This window comes from Micropterus salmoides, unplaced genomic scaffold (genome assembly GCF_014851395.1).
Source record: "Micropterus salmoides isolate LMB-PRFRI ecotype aquatic unplaced genomic scaffold, ASM1485139v1 Ms_hic_scaffold_19, whole genome shotgun sequence".
Lineage (NCBI taxonomy): Eukaryota > Metazoa > Chordata > Actinopteri > Centrarchiformes > Centrarchidae > Micropterus > Micropterus salmoides.
The window spans coordinates 21258117-21277260 of NW_024041039.1; the positions used below are offsets into that span (position 1 = coordinate 21258117).

General features: G+C 43.1%; 1 protein-coding gene across 1 annotated transcript in view; it reads right to left on the reverse strand.

Moving 5' to 3' along the window:
- The window catches only part of LOC119910359 (AT-rich interactive domain-containing protein 1B-like), a 173011-nt gene that overhangs the window by 14561 nt on the left and 139306 nt on the right, over positions 1-19144 (reverse strand). Inside the window, 6 exon segments of the mRNA XM_038728934.1 lie at positions 343-558; positions 1349-1546; positions 3814-3917; positions 5890-6026; positions 13654-13921; positions 13924-13974. Of these exon segments, the coding sequence (XP_038584862.1) occupies positions 343-558; positions 1349-1546; positions 3814-3917; positions 5890-6026; positions 13654-13921; positions 13924-13974 (974 nt within the window).

Sequence of the window (19144 nt, forward strand, 5' to 3'; positions counted from 1 at the left end):
AATGACAAGACATAAGTCAAATGAGGATCACTGGTAATGCACTCATGTCCTTTCTCTCTTTATGAAGTAGTGTATACTAGTAGCCACAAACCGGAGTCGGCAGACCATAGCCTGCTGAATTTAATCAAAATAACCAATTCCATGGCTGGGTACTTAATTTTTTTTATTGTTCACATGTGAATATTGCACATTTATTTTTAATAGTTTTCACTACTCATTACATGGGTATTATAAGATTATATTATTTAAGTTTACTGCAAGTGAGGTTATGTTCTGCTCAGAACACATTTTTTGAACTGTGCAATCTGTCTGTTATCTGTTAACATTCTCCCAATGCATTACCATGGCGAGGCCTCCTATCTCCCGCACAGCTATGTAGAGCTTCCAGAGGTCCAGCGGCTTCTTGCCCACAGTGGGAAGCTGGGCAACAGGCGTACCCCTCTCCTCCATGAAGGTCAGGTATCGCTCCACCCAGCCCCGCCTCTCCGGCTCCACGCCCAGCTCAAACAGCCGCGTGATTCTCTCCCCACTGAGGGAGGAGGAGTTTGGGTTGGCTTTCTGGTGAGTGATGAAGAGACAAAAATATGAGACAGGTTGGCCTATGGTAATGTAACACATAAGACCTTTTGGTTTACTACATTCAAGTTAATACCATTTTTTAAATTATATTATGAAATGGTATAATAATAATAATAATAATAATATTAATAAATGTACATCCTATACTTGAGTGGACACATAATTTACATACGTTTTTAAAAGCTAATTTGTAATTCATACACAGTATACTATAAATTTTATTATATATAGTGTATTTTGCAGTTTACTTTTTCTTTGCTGTATCCTATTGCTGTTTTCTGCTACAACAAACCACTCTCCCCATGGGGATCATTAAAGTTTCATCTCATATTTACACATTCTGAAGCAGGCCCTTAGTTGAATGACCAAACAAATATAAACACTTCTTTAGAGCCTTTTTCTTCAGTGTGCAGCCTGTGTTTACTTCAAAGTTCATTCACAGCACATTCAAATCCCTCAAGTTCAAACTGGTGGACAAAGTTTAATCCTGTACAGTCGCGTCTGGCTACAGTCCAGGTTTAGAAAAGACTTCTCTGGTCTAGTAACCAGTTTTTTATTAAGAAATTACACAATAATCCATCTAGTCATACATAAATCAATCAAACTACCAGCATGTACTAACATTATTGTACATAAAGGGCAATTCACTTTGTTTCACTGATCGTTAGGTCTCTTGGTTTGGTCTGTGTCTATATGCTAATTTAATTCCTGTTATTCAGTAAATGCCCACGTCCATCTGTCCAATAGAGTTTGAGTTTCTAGCTCTTACAGGACTGGAGGGGGTCTTGAGGGGCCAGGGAGGACTGCTGATGCTGTCGCTGTCATCTCCGTGGTAGGAGGACAGGCTGGCTGGGCTGGGTGAGAGCGGGGAGGGCACGGGCAGGGCACCTCCCGGCGTAGCTGGCTGGGACACACACTGCTGGGAGCCGATGCTGCTGCTGTTGTTGTTGCTGTAGCCATCCTGTAGCTGGAGAGGAGAGAGAGAGGAAGAGGACACAGGGCTTTAATTTTCTTTGGATCAAAGCAGCCATCAATGTCACCCACTTCCTCAGTATCAGTATAACACTGTGGTGTGTTATACACAAAGGTGTGTACCTTTGTGTATAACACCAAAGTACATTGAGTACTGTACTTAAGTTCATTTTTGAGGTACTTCCACTCATTTGAGCATTTCAATTGAGTATACTTGTTCTTTACTGCACACTGTTTTTTACTCCATTACATTTATTTGACAGCTATAGCTATTGATTACATTCAGACGCTGTTATCTAAAGTGACTTACAATAAGGCGATTTTGTCAGAAGACAGTGAAAAAGCAATAGATAGCAGTCGGTACAGTAAGGATGTCAACAGAACAAGTTCCAAGCACTCATATTGCTAGGTTAGCCATTGCTAGTGGACACAGCAAAGATAACTAGGCTAAGATGCTACACAGTGCTATTTGTAAGAGCCAGGATGTATAAACATACAAGTGCGTAAGAGTTAAAAAAAAAAAAAAAAACTTTTTACTGATAATATTAAATATATATGCAATACTTCTACTGTATTTGTAATGTAACATTTTTTACATTGTTGTATTGTTACTTCTACTTTAGTAAAGTAACTGAATACTTCCACTGCTGTTTGTGTCAAAGCGGGTCTAGCATTTCTTTCCCAGGGTGTATAGCCATCAGTGTTAGAAAAAGAACTCAGATATTATTATTATTTATTTATAATACTAGTAGTAGTTATACCACAATGTAGGAATACACTGTTACAAGTTAAAGTACGAGTAAGAGTGTCCTATTTCAGAATAATATATATTTTACGATTGGATTATATTATCAATTAACTAATGATTATTAGCTGTCAAATAAATGCAGTGAATCTTCCTGTGAAATGTCAGAGTAGAGGTTTAAAGTAGCACAAAAAGTAAACTACAGTCCTTGAGTAATTATGCTTAGTTACTTTCGTCCACTGATATAGCCCTGTAGTTGAAGTACAGTGTGTGTGTGTGTGTGTGTGTGTGTGTGTGTGTGTGAGCGAAATAATCTGCATGTCTGTTTATTAGTCTACATACATAAATTCATGTGTTTGAATGCGAGAAATGTAAATGCATACTGATCTGCAGTCTGTGTCTATATATATGTGTGTGTGTGTGTGTGAATGTGGATACAAGCTCCACTTTTTGTGCAAATCACTCCATGTTAGCTCACATCAGTGTGTGAGTCTGTGTCTATTGTGTGTGTGTGTGTGTGTTTATGAAAGAGACCGCGAAAGAGGGAACAACAGCTTGACAAGTGCTTCTGGTCTGTGTACAGAATGCTCATGTCAGCAAAACCTTATCTTTCTCTCTCTAGCGCTCTCTCTTTCTCACTCTCCTCTCCTCTCTCTTGGCAGACAGATCATCTCTTTTGGGAGCACTGGGGGTCTTTCTGGCTGCTCTGACTGCCTTAAATAATTCAAAAGGCCCTACTACCGTAATCAGCAAAAGAAAAGACAGGGATTTGGAGGGAAAAGACGTGTAGTAGATGTGATGGAGGCGTGTGAGCGTGTTTGTGCACGTTATGTGTGAGTGTGTGTGTGTGTGTGTGTGTGGAAGAGGGGTTGTTAAGCAAAAACAAGGGGAGGGGGTAGAAAAGAGCAAAGAGCAGAGTTCTGTTGTTGCTGAGCTGAGCCAAGCCGAGCTGCAATTGTAGGGCAAAATGAGAAGTCAGCATTGTGTTTTGGGACTTGTGTGTGTTTGTGTGTGTATTAAGAGGAGGCACTGAGGACGTAGTGTTTAAGAGAAGGATGCTGTGCATGTGTGTGTGTATGTGTGCGGCTTCTTGTCTTCATGTTGCATAAAATAAATAAACGAATGTGCTTGTGTGTGTGTATGCACTTTATTTCAGTGTTGTGTTTGAACATGTATGTGCTGTGTGTACTGCAGATGCCGAGCCCTCTCTCTGTGTCTCTCTCTCTTTTTTTTTGCAGCTCGGGCTGCCAAACATCAGCAAGAGGAGAGTGCTGGGGGCAAAAAAACAAAGCGAGGAAAACATTAGGAATGGTAAATGTTAAACAAATCATTAAATATGGCAAGAAAACAACGGCGAAACAGCCTACTGTGCTGAGGCAGCATATGCTGATCAGATCTGGATTGGTTCATTAGGGGAGCAAGATCAAAAAACAACAACAACAGGGAACAGAAAAAAACGAGAGGGAGAGAGGGAATCGCAAAGAAAGACGGGAAGAGGAAAAAGGTCGAGGAAGTACCTTTGGTTTGTGATGCTCGCTGGCGGGGCCGCTGTCGTCTTTTACGTCCGTTTTCGGTTTCCCATCTGGGCTCATCATCCCGTCTCCTGACATTCCCATGACTCCTTCATCAAGAATAAGTAAACATTTACTAAAAAATATGTGATTGAATAAAAGTAATTAATAAGAGATATCTATTAAGAGGCGAAGCTGGTAGAGCCCTATTGTTTTTGTTCTCATTATTTTTTCTTTCTTCTTCTTCTTTTTCTCTGCTAAAACTGTTCATGCTGCAAAAACTTTAAGACCAAGATGCTTCAAAATTGGCAAGTGGGTCTGCAAATTCCACCCACTACTCAGGAGCATAAAATGAAACATGTTGACCTTAAGATGGCGCTGAAACAATCAAGTTAACATTTTTGCAATTATCTCAAAAGCAGCATGGCTTAGAGTCACAATTTCTGTAATCATTTTAATCTCTCACATCACCTGTATCTGGTCTTCTGCTCTGAAAATGTCAAATTATGCATTTTTCGCAATCTTCTTGGACCCTGATCTTTGCCGCTTGTGGCTTTACTTGAGAGTAAGCTTTGTTATTTGGACATAAAATAATAATAATAATAAATTTTGAACTCAACACAAAGTATTTTTTGAATAAAACAACTTTGTCCCAGTAGGTATGTTTTCACCACAGTAGCATTAAGAGGTATGGTTGGCAAGTCTTGGTATTATGGTTGATTCAGTGTTTCTTTGTGTGCTGTAAGCAACTGGATAATGTTTTGCCTAATGTCACGGATAAAGTCAGGTAATGTAAAATTGTTTAGCATATTTCTGCAGTTAAATTATTATGTTCTTTCTTCCTGTGTTCTCAAGGCCCCTCTAAAGCCTGTCTGGCCATCCATCTCAAAGGGAAGAATGTGAAATAAATATTTAAAAAGACTTCTGTTTAGGGAAGAAATAGATAGAGAACAAAATAAGGCTCAACTAAAAGTGCACCAGAGTGCTCTTTCACCCTTTCTGGCCATGCATCTTCAATATGGGAGAAATCATTCATGTTCTCACATACTGAAAGTGGTGATAGGACAAAAAGGTTACCATTAAAGCAATGTTGGCTGACAAGAAGACTTGTTTCTGTTTTTTTTAAGACATCTGTGTACCATTGTGAGGTTTTTAATTGAAGAAGAGTTAAGATCCTTATATACTACTTTTCATAGTGCAAGCTGCATATTTCTTATTAACAGAAAGAAGGGGTCCTTGGATACAAGGCTCCCCTCCTTATTTTTCCCTTGTGGCATGGTAGGAAAACTAATGGCTTTTTACCGTGCCCGGAGGCAAACCAGATGAGTTTGGAGGAACCTTGGTGCTCTAATTTGTTTGAAGTTTTCCAAATGTCACACATTCTGATATTTGGTTTTGAATAAAAGGTGCCTTTCATTTTGGGAGCCACAGTGCTCTCTGAGGTGGGTTTAGCAACAATGCAACGGGGTGAAGGGCTAAAAGAAAAAAAGGATGCACCACATTAATCTTTGCTCACTGGAGGGCAAGCTCTACAGGAAAAGTAAGAGCTCTGAGAAAGTAACCATCGTCTCAGACAACTCTCTTTCTTTCTTAGCCATTCACTATATTTTGCCCCCTAAAGTCCTCTCTCTGTGTCTCTGAATGGGAACAATCTTCAGTTGGTTTTGCTTTACATTCAACATAAACACACACAGCTTGAGTGGCTCAGCATACCTAACATTAAACTGGAGGGCTGTGATCTCTTATTCAGCAGGTTCTTCCCTATTTTATCAACATGAATTCTGTACATTTCAATGCAAGACAAGTCAGTGGAGAGGGGGTCAAAATTTTGTCATCAACCTTTGTATATCTGTTGATGGAGGGCTGTAGGAGGCTGGCAGCTTGTTTGAATGCGCTTGAGATAATTTACACAAGTTATCTCCCTTGTCAGACGTGTTTTCCAAAGTTTCAGGTGGTTTAAGAGCTGACATTTGTACTGCTAATGCTCTCATGCTTTGCTCTCCCTGTATTTCGTTCCAAAGTACCCTAAAACAATAAAAACCATTACAATAACTTCTGCTAGTTGGCATTTAACTAGTATACCTGAAGGCGGCATACTGTAGGCTGGACCCTGTGTGTTGCCCATGGCTGAACTGTTGTTTCCCGTTGGCTGGCTGTAGGGGACAGTAGTAGCCATGGTGCTCGCCTGGCTGATGCCGGGGCCTTGATAGCTGCCTTGCCTACCGCAGAAAGAGGAGAAGGTGTTAGCATAATTGGTAGAGATAAATCCAGTTTAGAGTCACGATGTAATGACAGGCTGTGGAGAGATAAGTAAGTAACAGAGAAAGCTGCAAAAGAACAGAACTCACACAACCGTACAAAGATGATATTTGGCACTGCCATACTCCTTTATTGTTGTAGTAAAAAGCAAGCATCTACAGCATATCTGGAAGTCACATAAAAAGCACAGTACACAGCATATCCCTGATCAAACAAACAGCTCTTCCAAAAGATTGAGGATAAGCATGCAATATCAGAAAATAAAAACTCTTCTATCCTCGCTTCTCTGCTCTTGTCTTCTACAAATCCCTTTCCTCCCTCTCTTCCTCCCTCTCCCTTTCCCACAAGTCATAATTTAACTAATTAAGGTGTGCTTTTGGAGAGGATCATGTTATTTGTTGCCATGGTGACAGCAGAAATCAATCCTGCTCAATCTCCCTACCCCCCTACCCCCACCCCCCCCAAGGCGGCTCATCACATGGTGTTGCAAGTGACATCAGAGGGGCTTATCTGCAACCTGCTGAATGCTAGCCATCCGTGTGTGTGTGTGTGTGTGTGTGTGTGTGTGTGTGTGTGTGTGTACGTGATTAAAGGCAGCCTCTATCACTGCATACCAGGCAGGCCAGAGCCAGTGACATGGGGCTGAAAGGGAACACTGTGTTTGGAACAATTTGGTCTATCTCCTGCTGACTCAAGATTATCTCCTGGACAACCGTATGAAAGAAGATTGGGTTAAAGGAGGAGGCAGACAGAGAGAAGGAAAGTGTGAGGTGAAGCAAGACAGAGGCCTGAAAGGAAAAATAGAGGAAAGCTGGAAGACAGAGAATGCAGAATGAAACCAAACTAGAAAAGAAGACAGGAAGGGGTAGACGACTGAGGAAGTCAAAGGGTAGTAAGGGTGAATTTAAAGGAAGAAAGCAGGTAGGAATTGTCAGCGAAGGAAGACAACGTTGGCCAACAACAGACCACAAGGAGGAGTGTTTGGCCCAAAATACAACACTGTTTTATGTGGACGAAAAGAAAAATGCTAACCGGATTTATGTCAGTCAATTCCCTCCTAACTGGCATCTTTCTCTCTTTCACACACTCACACAGACACATAGTGTAATAACTCACGTTGGAACCGATACACATAGCCTAAGAGGAGGGATCGGCTTGGTAAACCTCCCCATAATCTCATCTCACAGATGTAATTAGTCATAGAGCACGGCTGATGATACATATGTAATCCCTCTATGGGGGCCGAGGTGCACAGGGGAGCTCCATGGCAAAGAAACAAGCTCACACCAAATCCACGCTTATCTGGCCCCATTTCCCTATAAAGGGGGAAATATAGACTCCTTCGTTGCTGCCTACGTGTTCCCTAAAAAGCGTTGTGTGAGTCAAGATGCAGAAATAAATTTACCTTTTAAGCACTGCACCTTCTCTCTCAAGTAAAAATGTATTCTGCACGCATACGCTGCCACAAAAGAGAGCGCCGATAAGCTGGCAAGGAAAAATAAGTTTAGAGCTGCCAAATGCCTGCGAACCTCATTTATCCATACTGTAAAAACGCCCCTCACCCACCTTAAGCAATATAAGCAGAAGCTCTCATGTGTATGGTGAAATATCCAAATCAACAACAACAACAACAGTGGTTGGAGGTTTTCGGCTGTGGAGCTCTCCCATTATGACTAATTCATGTCATAAAAAAGCCCATTAGAAAGCACTTGATGGAGGCATTGCACAGCGTTTAATCACACTTAATATATGCATGTGCTGCTATCATGGGGTGGGGGTATTCATCTTGCTCTGGGGCACCTTTGTGCCTTGGAAAAAAAACTCCATCCTGTTGCGGTACAGAGAGAAAGATTGAGCGAGGGAAGAGAAAAGCGGAGGGATGGAGAGATGGAAATAGAGGGAGAAGAAGAAGGGAGGTGGAAGGAAAGAGAGGAGGGAGGTAAATTAAGGCAAGACAGAGCCTGAGTAGTATGTGTATGGGTCCCTGGTGGACCGATGGGGGGCGTATTCTCAGTTTGGGGCCCCAGAGCTGGAGGTAATCGCTGTTCCATGAGACTGAGCCGAGGGAACACACACTCAAACACACAAAGACAGACAGACACAGACACACAGACACACACACACACACACACACACTCTCAGTAAGAAACATGTTTCCTAACACCATCAGGCCATTGCACTTTCAGTTTGTTGTCTAGGAGTGGCCTTAGGAGAGAAAGAGAGAAACACTTCTGGGAAACTATACCTTCTCCCAGAGCTTTCTGGGTTTTTTAGGAAAGTTAGTGCTAAGAGTTTTGACACCACATTACAGTGAAGATGTATGAAAATCGAGCTTTGGTTAAGGCAGAAAAGCCCACATTTCACATAGAAATTGTGCAATAAAGACAGTTGAAATTTACCTGAGTCACTTCCAAGTGATAACTACTATTTTGTTGTTTTTCCTAAATGCTTTTCCCTTGCTGTCCTTCACTCTCCTTCTTGTTTTCCCCCTAATTCTACACACACACACACACACACACACACACACACACACACACACACACACACACACACACACACACACACACACACACACACACACACCTCTCTCCTTTTGCTATTCAGTCCACATGTGTGAAGGGCATCGGAGAAGGCCACTTTCACACTATGGGCGTGAGTGTGTGTGTGTTAATGTGTGTTTGAGTGTGTCCTTGTGTTCATGCACGGGGTGGGCGCTGTTGCCAAGGGGATGCCATGGTTACGAGGTGCCAGCCAACCAGCTGACAGCGTCTCTCTAGAAGTGGCAGCGCCTTTGTCCTTCATTCGTGGTGACAGGCCACGTTGATGCCTCCCAGTGCTGCTAACTGGATGAGACAGCAGAAGCGCTGGGACTGCAGGAGTGTGTGATGGCTGAGCGTTCCTCCCTATCGATCCCTCTGCTTTGTGTGTGTGTAAGAGTGTGTAGAAGAAAGTGAGAGAAAAAGAGCCAGAGAGAGGCTGCTGGATGGAAGGATGGAGTGGATCGGCTGGAGGCCATGAATTATATATGGACCCAATCTGTTCTCAGGGCAGCTTGGGCTCATAGCTCTTCAAAACTCCTGACTCAACTCACGACACACACATGCACACACACACACACACACACACACGCACACACAGAGGAGGCCAGAATAAACCCCCCACAAAAAATAAAAGGACAGCTTTTAACATATTAAATCCAGAGAAAAGCTACTCTTCCCTTCTCCCTCCCCTCCTTCCTAAACTTCAAACAGCTCAGGATGGATGGAGGAGAAGCCATTTATTTTGCCCATCTAATGAAAGCAGAGCGCTCCGCGGCACTGCCAAGACTGCAAGCGACGAAGTGCCACAGGCAGCATCCTCCGTTCTTGACATTCAAGCGCAGCTCTTATTTATTTAGCAAATTTACTTACTAAGGAGGTCAGAAATGAATTATTTGGCGAGGATTTGCCTGGGAGCACTCTCCTCTCCTCTCTTCTTCCCTCTTCCAACATTTTTCTCCCTTTGATTTACGGCTCTTTTTTTCGGAGCTTTGCTCTTCTTCTACTAAGTGCTTATTTTTTCGACAGAGCCCGTTCCTATAGCTCCAGGAACTTTTTGTAGAGTGTCGCCGGCAGCGCTGGAAAGTCATTTGAAAAGCCAATTCTGTCCTCAGAAGCTGCTGCCAAGAAAAGCTTATACCTTTTAATACTTTCTGTTCTCTTCTCTTTTCCAAAAAATCCCCAACATCAATCCACAGACCCTAAAAAATGTTCTTTACCGCACCTTTCTTCCAAACAAACTTGTACCTCCTCCACACTGACAGGCTTGACATCGTCCGTGTTATTTGAACATAACATGTCAGACTTTTTACACTGTAATTCATCATACTGACAACTGGCAGCCTAGTATGCCCAAAAAGTCAACTTCTCATGAAAGTGATGCTATTTTCCAGAAAAATCTTTTCAAGATTGACCACCATCTCTTTTTGAAATTGGATGAACAGTGGATGAACAAGTGACACTGACATTGTACTTGGAGAGCAAACTACAATTTTTAGATTACAGTAATTATGATTAGCAAGACTTTGTGTGACTTCGTAATTAAAATAAAAGTCATATTTCTTTTTGACACATTTAACTTTTAGTAGAGCAACAGGATTCTTTTTTATGTTCCCAAAACTCTCTTGGGCTACACTGCTTCCCCTCAACCACCAATCAAACTGAATAACCGATAAAAACAGGACATTTGTTTCTGATTCCATCGGTTGGTGGAGTAAAAAACTCTGAGAGGGCTTGAGGGGAAAAAAACACTCACGCCACACTTTATGAAGATTTAATCAGGACCCTCGCCTGCAGCCATGGGATACCAGAAGTGGCCCTCCTCTTTTCATTTGACATTCTTTTCACTCGGCGTAATGAAGCTGGAGTGTGTCTACTAGTGTGTGAGGGTGTGTGTGAGTCAGGCGAGGATGGAGATGGGGGGATGAGAGGTAGAAATGTAGAGGGATTACTGGTGGGGATGTTGGGAAGGAACGTGTGCAAGAAAATGAGAAGAAGAAGAAGAAGAAGAAGAAGAAGAAGAAGAAGAGCCAGTGAAATCACTGCTAACTAGCCCCTGATTTGGAAGGTCGGGAGTGGTTGGCTGTGGCAGTTCGCTCGGGGTTGATGCATCAAAGAGTGAAACTAGACATGTGCTATGACTAACAACTTGTTTCTCAGACAGAGAGGAACTAGGTCTGAATGTTTCAGAATGTTGCACTGAGATCTGGAGAGCAAGCGGGGTACTGGAGCCTTTAACTGCAGGTTTTCGGAGGCCAATTTTCTCCTGATCTCCCTCAGATGTTCTAAAGTGGGATCTGAGGAAGAAAAACATAACAAGGCTGTGCTGGAGACAGCAGAGAACAAAAAGCAAATTGGGAGGAAGAAAGACTGAGGGAGATAAAACAGTCTGGGTAGGATAACAGAGTTGTGCAGAGAGGGAGAGGGCGATACAGTTGGGAGAGTTGGTAAAAACAGTGAAACAGGTGGGAGGAGACAGAACAGAAGCAGACGGGAATGGATGAAAGAGCTAGAAAGAGTGATAGCAGACAAGAACAACTCTAAGGGTGAAACAGGCATCATAGAAACTGGAGTATTCTGCAAAAATGTCCATCGTAGCAAAGCATTTAGGCTCTTTTTTTCATTTTAAATGAGCAAAAAAAAACTTTCTGCCAGGAGACTAATTCATATTTTCAGTAAATAAAACAAACTGTGAAAAAAGAAGGCAGAAATATGACAACACTGATCTGCTTTGAAAACAATTTTTTTTATACCAGCTAGTTTATACAAGTCTTTTATTGTTCTGAACACCCAGTGTCTGTTCAGTTTTTCCTCCAGTGCAGTGGAAGTGATGCTTCATTTTGAATAAACACAGCAGCAATTTGGAAGTTAGCATGCGCAGCAACAGCCATCTAACAGAGAACGATAAAACAGATTTCCAAAGAAAATCAAAAGGAGGAGCCCTCATTGTACTGGACTTTTTGCTTCAAATGTTGTCTTTTCAATGCAGTAAAAACAAAACAGTAATAACTGCTTAACGCCAAATATGGAGATAAAACACCAGGCAAAGACAAGGAAACCAAGGATGCTTTCACAGACGACAGGGAATCAAACTGGATAACAGTCAAGATGGAGAAACAGGTGAAACACACTTTCTAGGCAGATATGTAAACAAACAGAGTAGGAGAGAGTGTCTTCTCCTCCAGCAGCACCACAGCGAGCGACACCTCTCTGGTGTCTTGGTGAATGTGAGGCAAGACTGACAGGCAGTCTGATTGGTGCCAGCAGCGGGGATCATGTCATGCCACTTCTTATTGACAGCCCAGCCATCTCTTAATGGCTCGGCCAGCATTTGCATTGCTGTTTGTGGGTGTGTGTGTGTGTGTGAGAAGCAATGGAGGCCCCCTGATGCACGTAATTAATCACACATACTGTCAACCAAAATGCCACGACAGTGCACACAACAATCTAAAACGCAGTGAGGGCGTCTGTGTGTGTCCATGCATCACACTGTATGTGCTCACTTGTTGTTGCCATTACAGTGACTAAGACATGCCGATGATGGTAATCATGACTACAGTGACGATGATGAAGGTGATGATGGCAATTACAGCGATAACAATGTTGACTCTTGTTTCGCTCTCAGAGGGAGCTTGTAAGGAATGTCATCATGATCCCTTTCAGTTCTGTTTAGCTTGGAAAATGTCCATTTAGTTTAGTCACACACAAACATATTCACACATAGACATTATATATTTAAAGGGAGACACCCACACACACACACACACAAACACACAGGTGTCATGAGGGTGGCGGACCTACCTATAGTGCTGTGAATGTGAGGGGGGCAGGATGGGTGGATGTTGAGGTCTGGGTGGAGGTGAAGGTGGTGGACAGGTAGAGGAGAGCGTGGGCCAGTGGGTGGAGGTGGATTGGGATGGATGCATCTGGACTGGGGAGCTCGCATATGGAGGCCGCCTGCGGATTGGCGTCAACAGAATCCCGACAAAAAGACAGATTTCATCTGAAATATCATCATTGGCTCACAGTCTTCAGTCTGACTCATGTATCATCAGAAATGGGAATGAACATTGACAAATATTAATCCGCCACTTCAGCCTGCAGAATGCTGGCGAGACTGCTCCCATGATACATTGTTAGGCAAAACCCGTACCGATTGGAGAAATCTACCCTTCCTCTCAGAAGACGGCCATGTTTTGACTAGTTCCCCGGGCAGGGTTCAGAAAAAGTTTACTGCCCACACAATCCCGCAGTCCTGGTCTCCAACGCAACAAACACTCATATATTCAAAACTCCAACCCTGATGGAAAAATAATATCCCTTAACTCATATACTGTTATAGCATTAAAGTGCTTTGTATTTGTGTTAAGGTGCTTGGTGTCACGTCTTTCTCTCTCTGGTGTTTTCACAGTTAAACCTGTGGTTTGCGTTTTCTTCCTTTATATTTTGACAGTGCCGTATTCTTCTCACAAGCCAATACCTCTCTTTCTACAACAAATGGCACTTGGTGTTTGGTGCCAGCTATCAAAATGTCAGGCACTTTATGAGATGTGTGAAAATAGGGATAGTTCCGCAAATGGCTCATTGAAGTGTGGAACCCCTGAGAACGAACTCTTGCCTGCACATCTTAAAATACAAACTCTCTGTGGTGCTTTTCAGCACACCTCCCCGCAGACGACACCTGCAGAGAGAGTGATGTAAGACAGAGATGCTTGCTGGCCTCCAACTTTAGCATACCACTATTACCTGGTGATGTAAGAAATAGTCTCAGTCCCACAAAAGAGTTTGGACCATTCCTGTTAAAGTGGTGCCGCAATACATTTTTTTGCCATTCTACTTTCTTTTGTTGACAAGACTATTAGGACCATTACAGCATAGGTGAAGCTGCAATGAATTAATATCCTCATATACACACACATGCATACATATACTATATATATACAAACATTGGTGAGGAGCCAAAGAAAGCAATACAGAAAAATGTGTTATTCTCAAAAAGTACAAGACTTTCAAAGAAATAAGAGCTTCTGAGTCTGTCCTGTGCTCTTACCTGTTGTGTGTTGAGTTAGCAGATCCCGACATGGCAGTTGCTGCTGTCTCCTGGGCCTTGCGGTTAGAGCTACCCAGAGAAGGAGGGCCCATCCCGGGCCCAGCTGGCTGTGGCATGCTGGGGGAGCTGGGAGCCATGGGCGGGTACACTCTGTTCTGGCTGCCTGGGCCGTGGCTGCGTCCTACAGGTATGGGCTGGCCAGGCCCCTGCCCATGCATGGGGCTGCTAGAGTTCATTCCCAGACTGTTGGTCATGCCAGGCCCGGGCCGCTATAGCTGGTACTGGCAGTCCCACTGTAGTTGGAGGAGCGAGGGTAATTACCTGGAAGAAGATGGCACATATGAATGAGCTTCCAATCATTGAAATTTTAAGTATTGCACAGATAATGTCACTCAAGAGGTAAACCATGGATTGTTGTCACTTGCGACATTTAAGTTCCCACTTGAATTTGATAGATTGCTTACAAGAATGACACAAAATGACTGCTGTGAAATACTGCAGTCACAGATGGGTGCTCTGAATCACTTCATTTGAGAGAAATGGCTTGTTTATCAAGTGCTTGTCGGCCCTTATACCTACAACAGTAACCCATACAACTATTTCATCCATCAAGAATGTAATCCTGCGGCAGATGAGGAATGAGATATGTAAAGTGCAAAAGTAAATTCTGATTCATGTAACCTCTATAACCTCCAGTGGAGGCTGAAAAAACTATATGGTATGTGGTGTGGTGACACGTTTCACAGCTGTAGGTTGCTGCATGGCCCTGGGAACAATTGCCAAGCTTAAGGCTGACTTTGTGAAACACTTGAGAGGAGCTCTAATCTGCAGTAAATGCTTTGTTGCTGCCCTGGAGTGCCACACGGTCACGATGCCAGAAGCTTTCCTAAGGCACACTTAAACCCCTTCATTTTGGCTCTAAAAGCCCAGCTCGACTCCAACACCAGCTGCAATAAGAGCGGAAGGAGAATTGCCATGCTGTCAAAGAAACATTTACATACATTTAGGCACACCAAAATGCACCTACTGTACATGTAAGTGCAATACACCCCTCCACACACAGAGAACAGACATTGTATTCCCTCTGCAGGCACTGGGCCTTTTCCACTGTGATATTCCCTCCCTGGGACAAATCCCCTGCTAAATAGAAATGGAAAATGTGGCATCCTCCATTGTGAAGGGGGCTATTTATTTTGATTTGATTAAGGGTGCTTTAGTTGGGCCTCACTGCTTAATCCTTTGAGAATATGTCTGGAAAAGGGGATCAAGTCCCTCTAAAACCTGAAGGCTTTTCTGCATGCTCAAACGAGGCAAAGTTGAATGACAATATTCCACACGGGAGAAAAAAACATCTCCGAAAATGGAAATGGCTTCTCAGTGTCCTCAAGCTGCTTCAGTGAAGACACTTTCCACATGACATAAGCCTGTGAGTCCAACAGAGGCAGAGAACTGGAGGAAGCAGCAGAGGGTGGGGGCGGAAAGAGAGGAAGACATTCATACAGAAAGGTGGGGGGGAAAATCCTGTCCTCCCCCCACAACCCCCGAGATAGGATTTATATTGAATCAAAATAAAAGTCTTTCCCATAAAAGTCAGCAGCTCTGGTTGCATTTGTCCAGAAACTGTGATGAAATCTACTGTGGGAGATGGGAAAAGAAGAAGCGGATTATTTCTGGGCAGGCTTTGGTGAATCGGTGAGCTGAGTACGGCTGACACCTGTCAAGGGTTTTGGGGCTATAATAGGGAAGCGTTCAGGAAGAAAGAATGTCTGCTAACGAACACAGGAGGATACGTATGTTGCACAGCACATGTGTGTATGTGTGTGTCCATCTGCTTGTCTGTGTGAATGCATATATAATACTTCTGAGACCTTGCAACCAGTGAAAGACACATTTCCATGTTTCTTCCACTCATAAGCGACTGCCTACAACGCTGTGGAAAATCCTGGGAATGGTGCCCTGCAGCTTCCCTCCTCTCGGAAGGAATGGATGGTTTGCTGCAGATGACAAGGCCGTAGTCAGCGACCTCTCTCAGACATCTTTGGACAGCTGTTGAGCCCCCATGTCATGGCTGCCTGCCATACATTCTCAATAGCCTGGGCGGACACTTTGTGGTTTTTGGCCCTTGTGACAGACTGAGGATCCAGCACACCTCCCGGGGAGTTGTTGATATCACACAGTCCCATTTGGACAATCTGCATTTTTCCCCCTATTTTGGCAGACGGGCAAAAAGTTCCAAAAGTGGGAGTGAGTGTCGGGAAATTTCCATGAGACTGTATTCAACTGTGGGGGCTAAGCCAAATCTAACTGAAGAGGTTTGTGTTGAAAAATGTGTCATTAAGTCGACACGCTGCATCCAGAGAACTTATCAGTCTTGATGTACTACCATTCAAAATGTTCTGGTTGTGGGCTATGTTTGCCTCAGCTGACAAAGGAAAGACAGAGTAGCTGTGGGACTGGGTTAATGCTAAGCTTTCCTATGAGAGTCTTCCTCCGTCCTGACAAGAATGATTCACCTCCTAAAGGATTGGTGCTGCGCCAGAGCGCTTCTTCAAGGACAGATAGCGTACTAACCCACTTTTTAAAATGACTGAGAGCTCAACCTTGAAATTCTAGGTGTTTTCTTGAGTCATTCATGCCTTCTAAAGCTTTGGAATACCACTCCGACTGCATTAGATAGGGAAGTTGGATCCTTCGTGGAGGCAAACGACAAAATTCAAATAACTATAGAACATACTGTATGCATCATGTTTAAATTACAATTGCAACAAATATAACATAAATTAGCAGAATCTTTAGTATTGTTGTTTGCAAATGTAGTCTAATTTATCAAGAAAAAAAACAAAAACAACCCCAATACTTCTCCATGTGGTGTTATATTTAATGGAAGTCATGGCATTGGCAACTTAGCCACATTATGTCATCAAAAATGACTTATGTATGGTATAGATATAGTTAGAAATCATCACAGGGCAAGTCAGAGTAGTTAAGCTCAATTTCTTAAAGGTCCCATATTATACTTATTTTCAGGTTAATACTTTCATCTCCACTAGTAAATGTTTACATGCTTTAATGTTCAAAAAACGCATTACTCTTCTCATAATGTTCATTGCTTCAGCACCTCTTTTCACTGTCTGAAAACTTCGTTTTAGCTCCTGTCTCTTTAAGGCCCCCCTCCCTAAAAGCATACTTTCTTCTGATTGGCCAACTTCCCGGAAGCCTCCCGAGGAGCAGCAACTAGCTGGCATAGCGCTTACACGATATGTGGACATTGCTATGGCTAAGCAAGACTAGGCCTCACTGATTACAGTACGTAATGTTTGCACACACGTTTACTGAAAGACTGAGCAAGAGAAAAAGAGAGAGGATGTTTTTCCTTTAGACACACCGGGGATACGAAAAAGCGCATTTTGCATAATATGATAATAACTTTGATCTTTCACTTAACGTCTGTTAAGGAAGGGAATACTATTTTGCGTGCATATTCTTTCTTCCTAACAGTGGCTTTATTGTGAGCAGTTGTTGGCTTTTTTGTGCAAACTCTGACTTTAAAAAACACAATCTAAGTGCTCAGAAATTCCACTTCCTGTTGCTTGAACAGGCCAGTAAAACAAATTTGAAATATGTGTTAGCTTCTGTTCTGCACATGTTAATATCAGCATATAGTATATGTACAGAAGTGTGTCACCTACTTCACCTGCTTTGTATGCTACTCATACTTCTCTAGACCAATCAACTAGGGACAAAAGGAAAACAGGACAAGGAGAATGTAATTTCTTATTTGTCCCTTCTCATGTCCTTGTGGCTGGGTCTTGGTTTCCTGCTTGCTTCTTGGGCACTTGGTGCCTTTGGGGAGCCTTGGTGGTATTTATAGCACGATGGAGGGGAGGAAAAGCAGAAGGAGAGCTCATGGTGCTTCGTTCACAATTACATGGAAATTCCCGGCACCGTCACGCATTCGGCGGACGCTATATCCTGCGCTGGGTTTAATCCCTGCAGTCCCGCGGGAGAGCTGGAGTGTGACCGAACAGATTAACGTCTACTGCTTCCTCAGCAGACTGGACCGTCCAATGCTAACAGCCGAGGCAGTCATTCTCCCGGCTACGTGGAGTATGGTATGATGGTGCACCAATGCACCCTCCGGATCTGTGCACTCCATCTATAAGGAGTGGAACACAGATTACATGGCTGCATGCCTGAGCTGCCAAGGACAAGAGCAGGGCAGGCTGTCTATGTCCACATATGGCTGAACACAAATAAAAGAAATGAATAACAGCATTTTCCTCTTTTACCTTTTTTGTGTTTATGTGGTAGTGGTTGAGGGGAGACAGTTTCTGTTGGGGGTGGTAGGCAAAAAAGACAAGATACCCTGGTACTCAGGATCTTACTCAGGAGTTACATTTCCTAAATATCATATGGTGCTATAAAATACAAACTCCTCTATTTTTCCATTCTTGTGCAACTTAATGTGTCTTACAGTAGTAGAAGTATAACAATCATTTAATGAAAATCAATTTTTCACCGTTTCTGATGCAGTTTCATCTGTTTTTTAACAGTTAAAATACCTTAAAATTAGGCTGATCTGTCACAACTATCAATGCAGTCCATTTACATACAAAAATTTATTTGATTTCTTCACTTGCTTCATAATATTTTATGACTCAGTATTAGGTTGTATACATGTATGACTCGCTGGGATGGATAGTTTTTTTGCATCGTCTTCTCTTGCCAGAGGCCCCCACATCCTTTCCCAGCCACCTCAGCACCTTCTCCGGCAGGGTGTCTAAGCCTAAGCAAGGCTGGGGTGCGCCTTGGGGCTTCCAAGCTCCACACACTGTCAGTTTCCTCCGAAAAACTCAACTCCCTCCCCCAGGCTCTGGCTTTTTTGGCTGAATTACACCGTGGCTCCAGCAAGGCACCAAGGCTTAAAAGTGCTGTCTGAAGCATGGTCATTACCAGCGGAGTGCTTAACCCCTGGGGGGTGGGGGGGTGGGGGTGGGGGGTGGGGGTGGGGGGGGCTATGCGATGGGTGGGAGAGAGAGCAGAGCTGAGACAGACTCCAAATCCCTTTCCTGTAATGGCCTGAGATCCTCCTCCCCCGTCTGTCTGTGTGTCCACTGTTCTCAACATGCTGGCTCTGTATCATGTCCAAATGCATGTCTTGAAAACAGCTGTTCGAGTCATTTGAGTCCTGAGGAGAGCCTGATATCAACACACAGTGTGACATCAGTTTAACTTTCGATAAAGAGAGCTTTTAAAGGACAGCCATAAACATTTAGCAGATTAAATATTTTTTAGAAATCCTGGGCAGTCCACTCACTGTAAGAGCTGTTATTTAGATGGTGAGAACAGCAAAGGGGGGAAAAACTTTGGCAGGGTTAGACTGCACATCCATCTGGACGAAAACCTTTGGTTACAGTCTAGGAAGCATCTAATCAAAGGTCTCTGGAAATAACTACTAAATATTTTAGTATTGTTTGTAGAAGGGCCATAT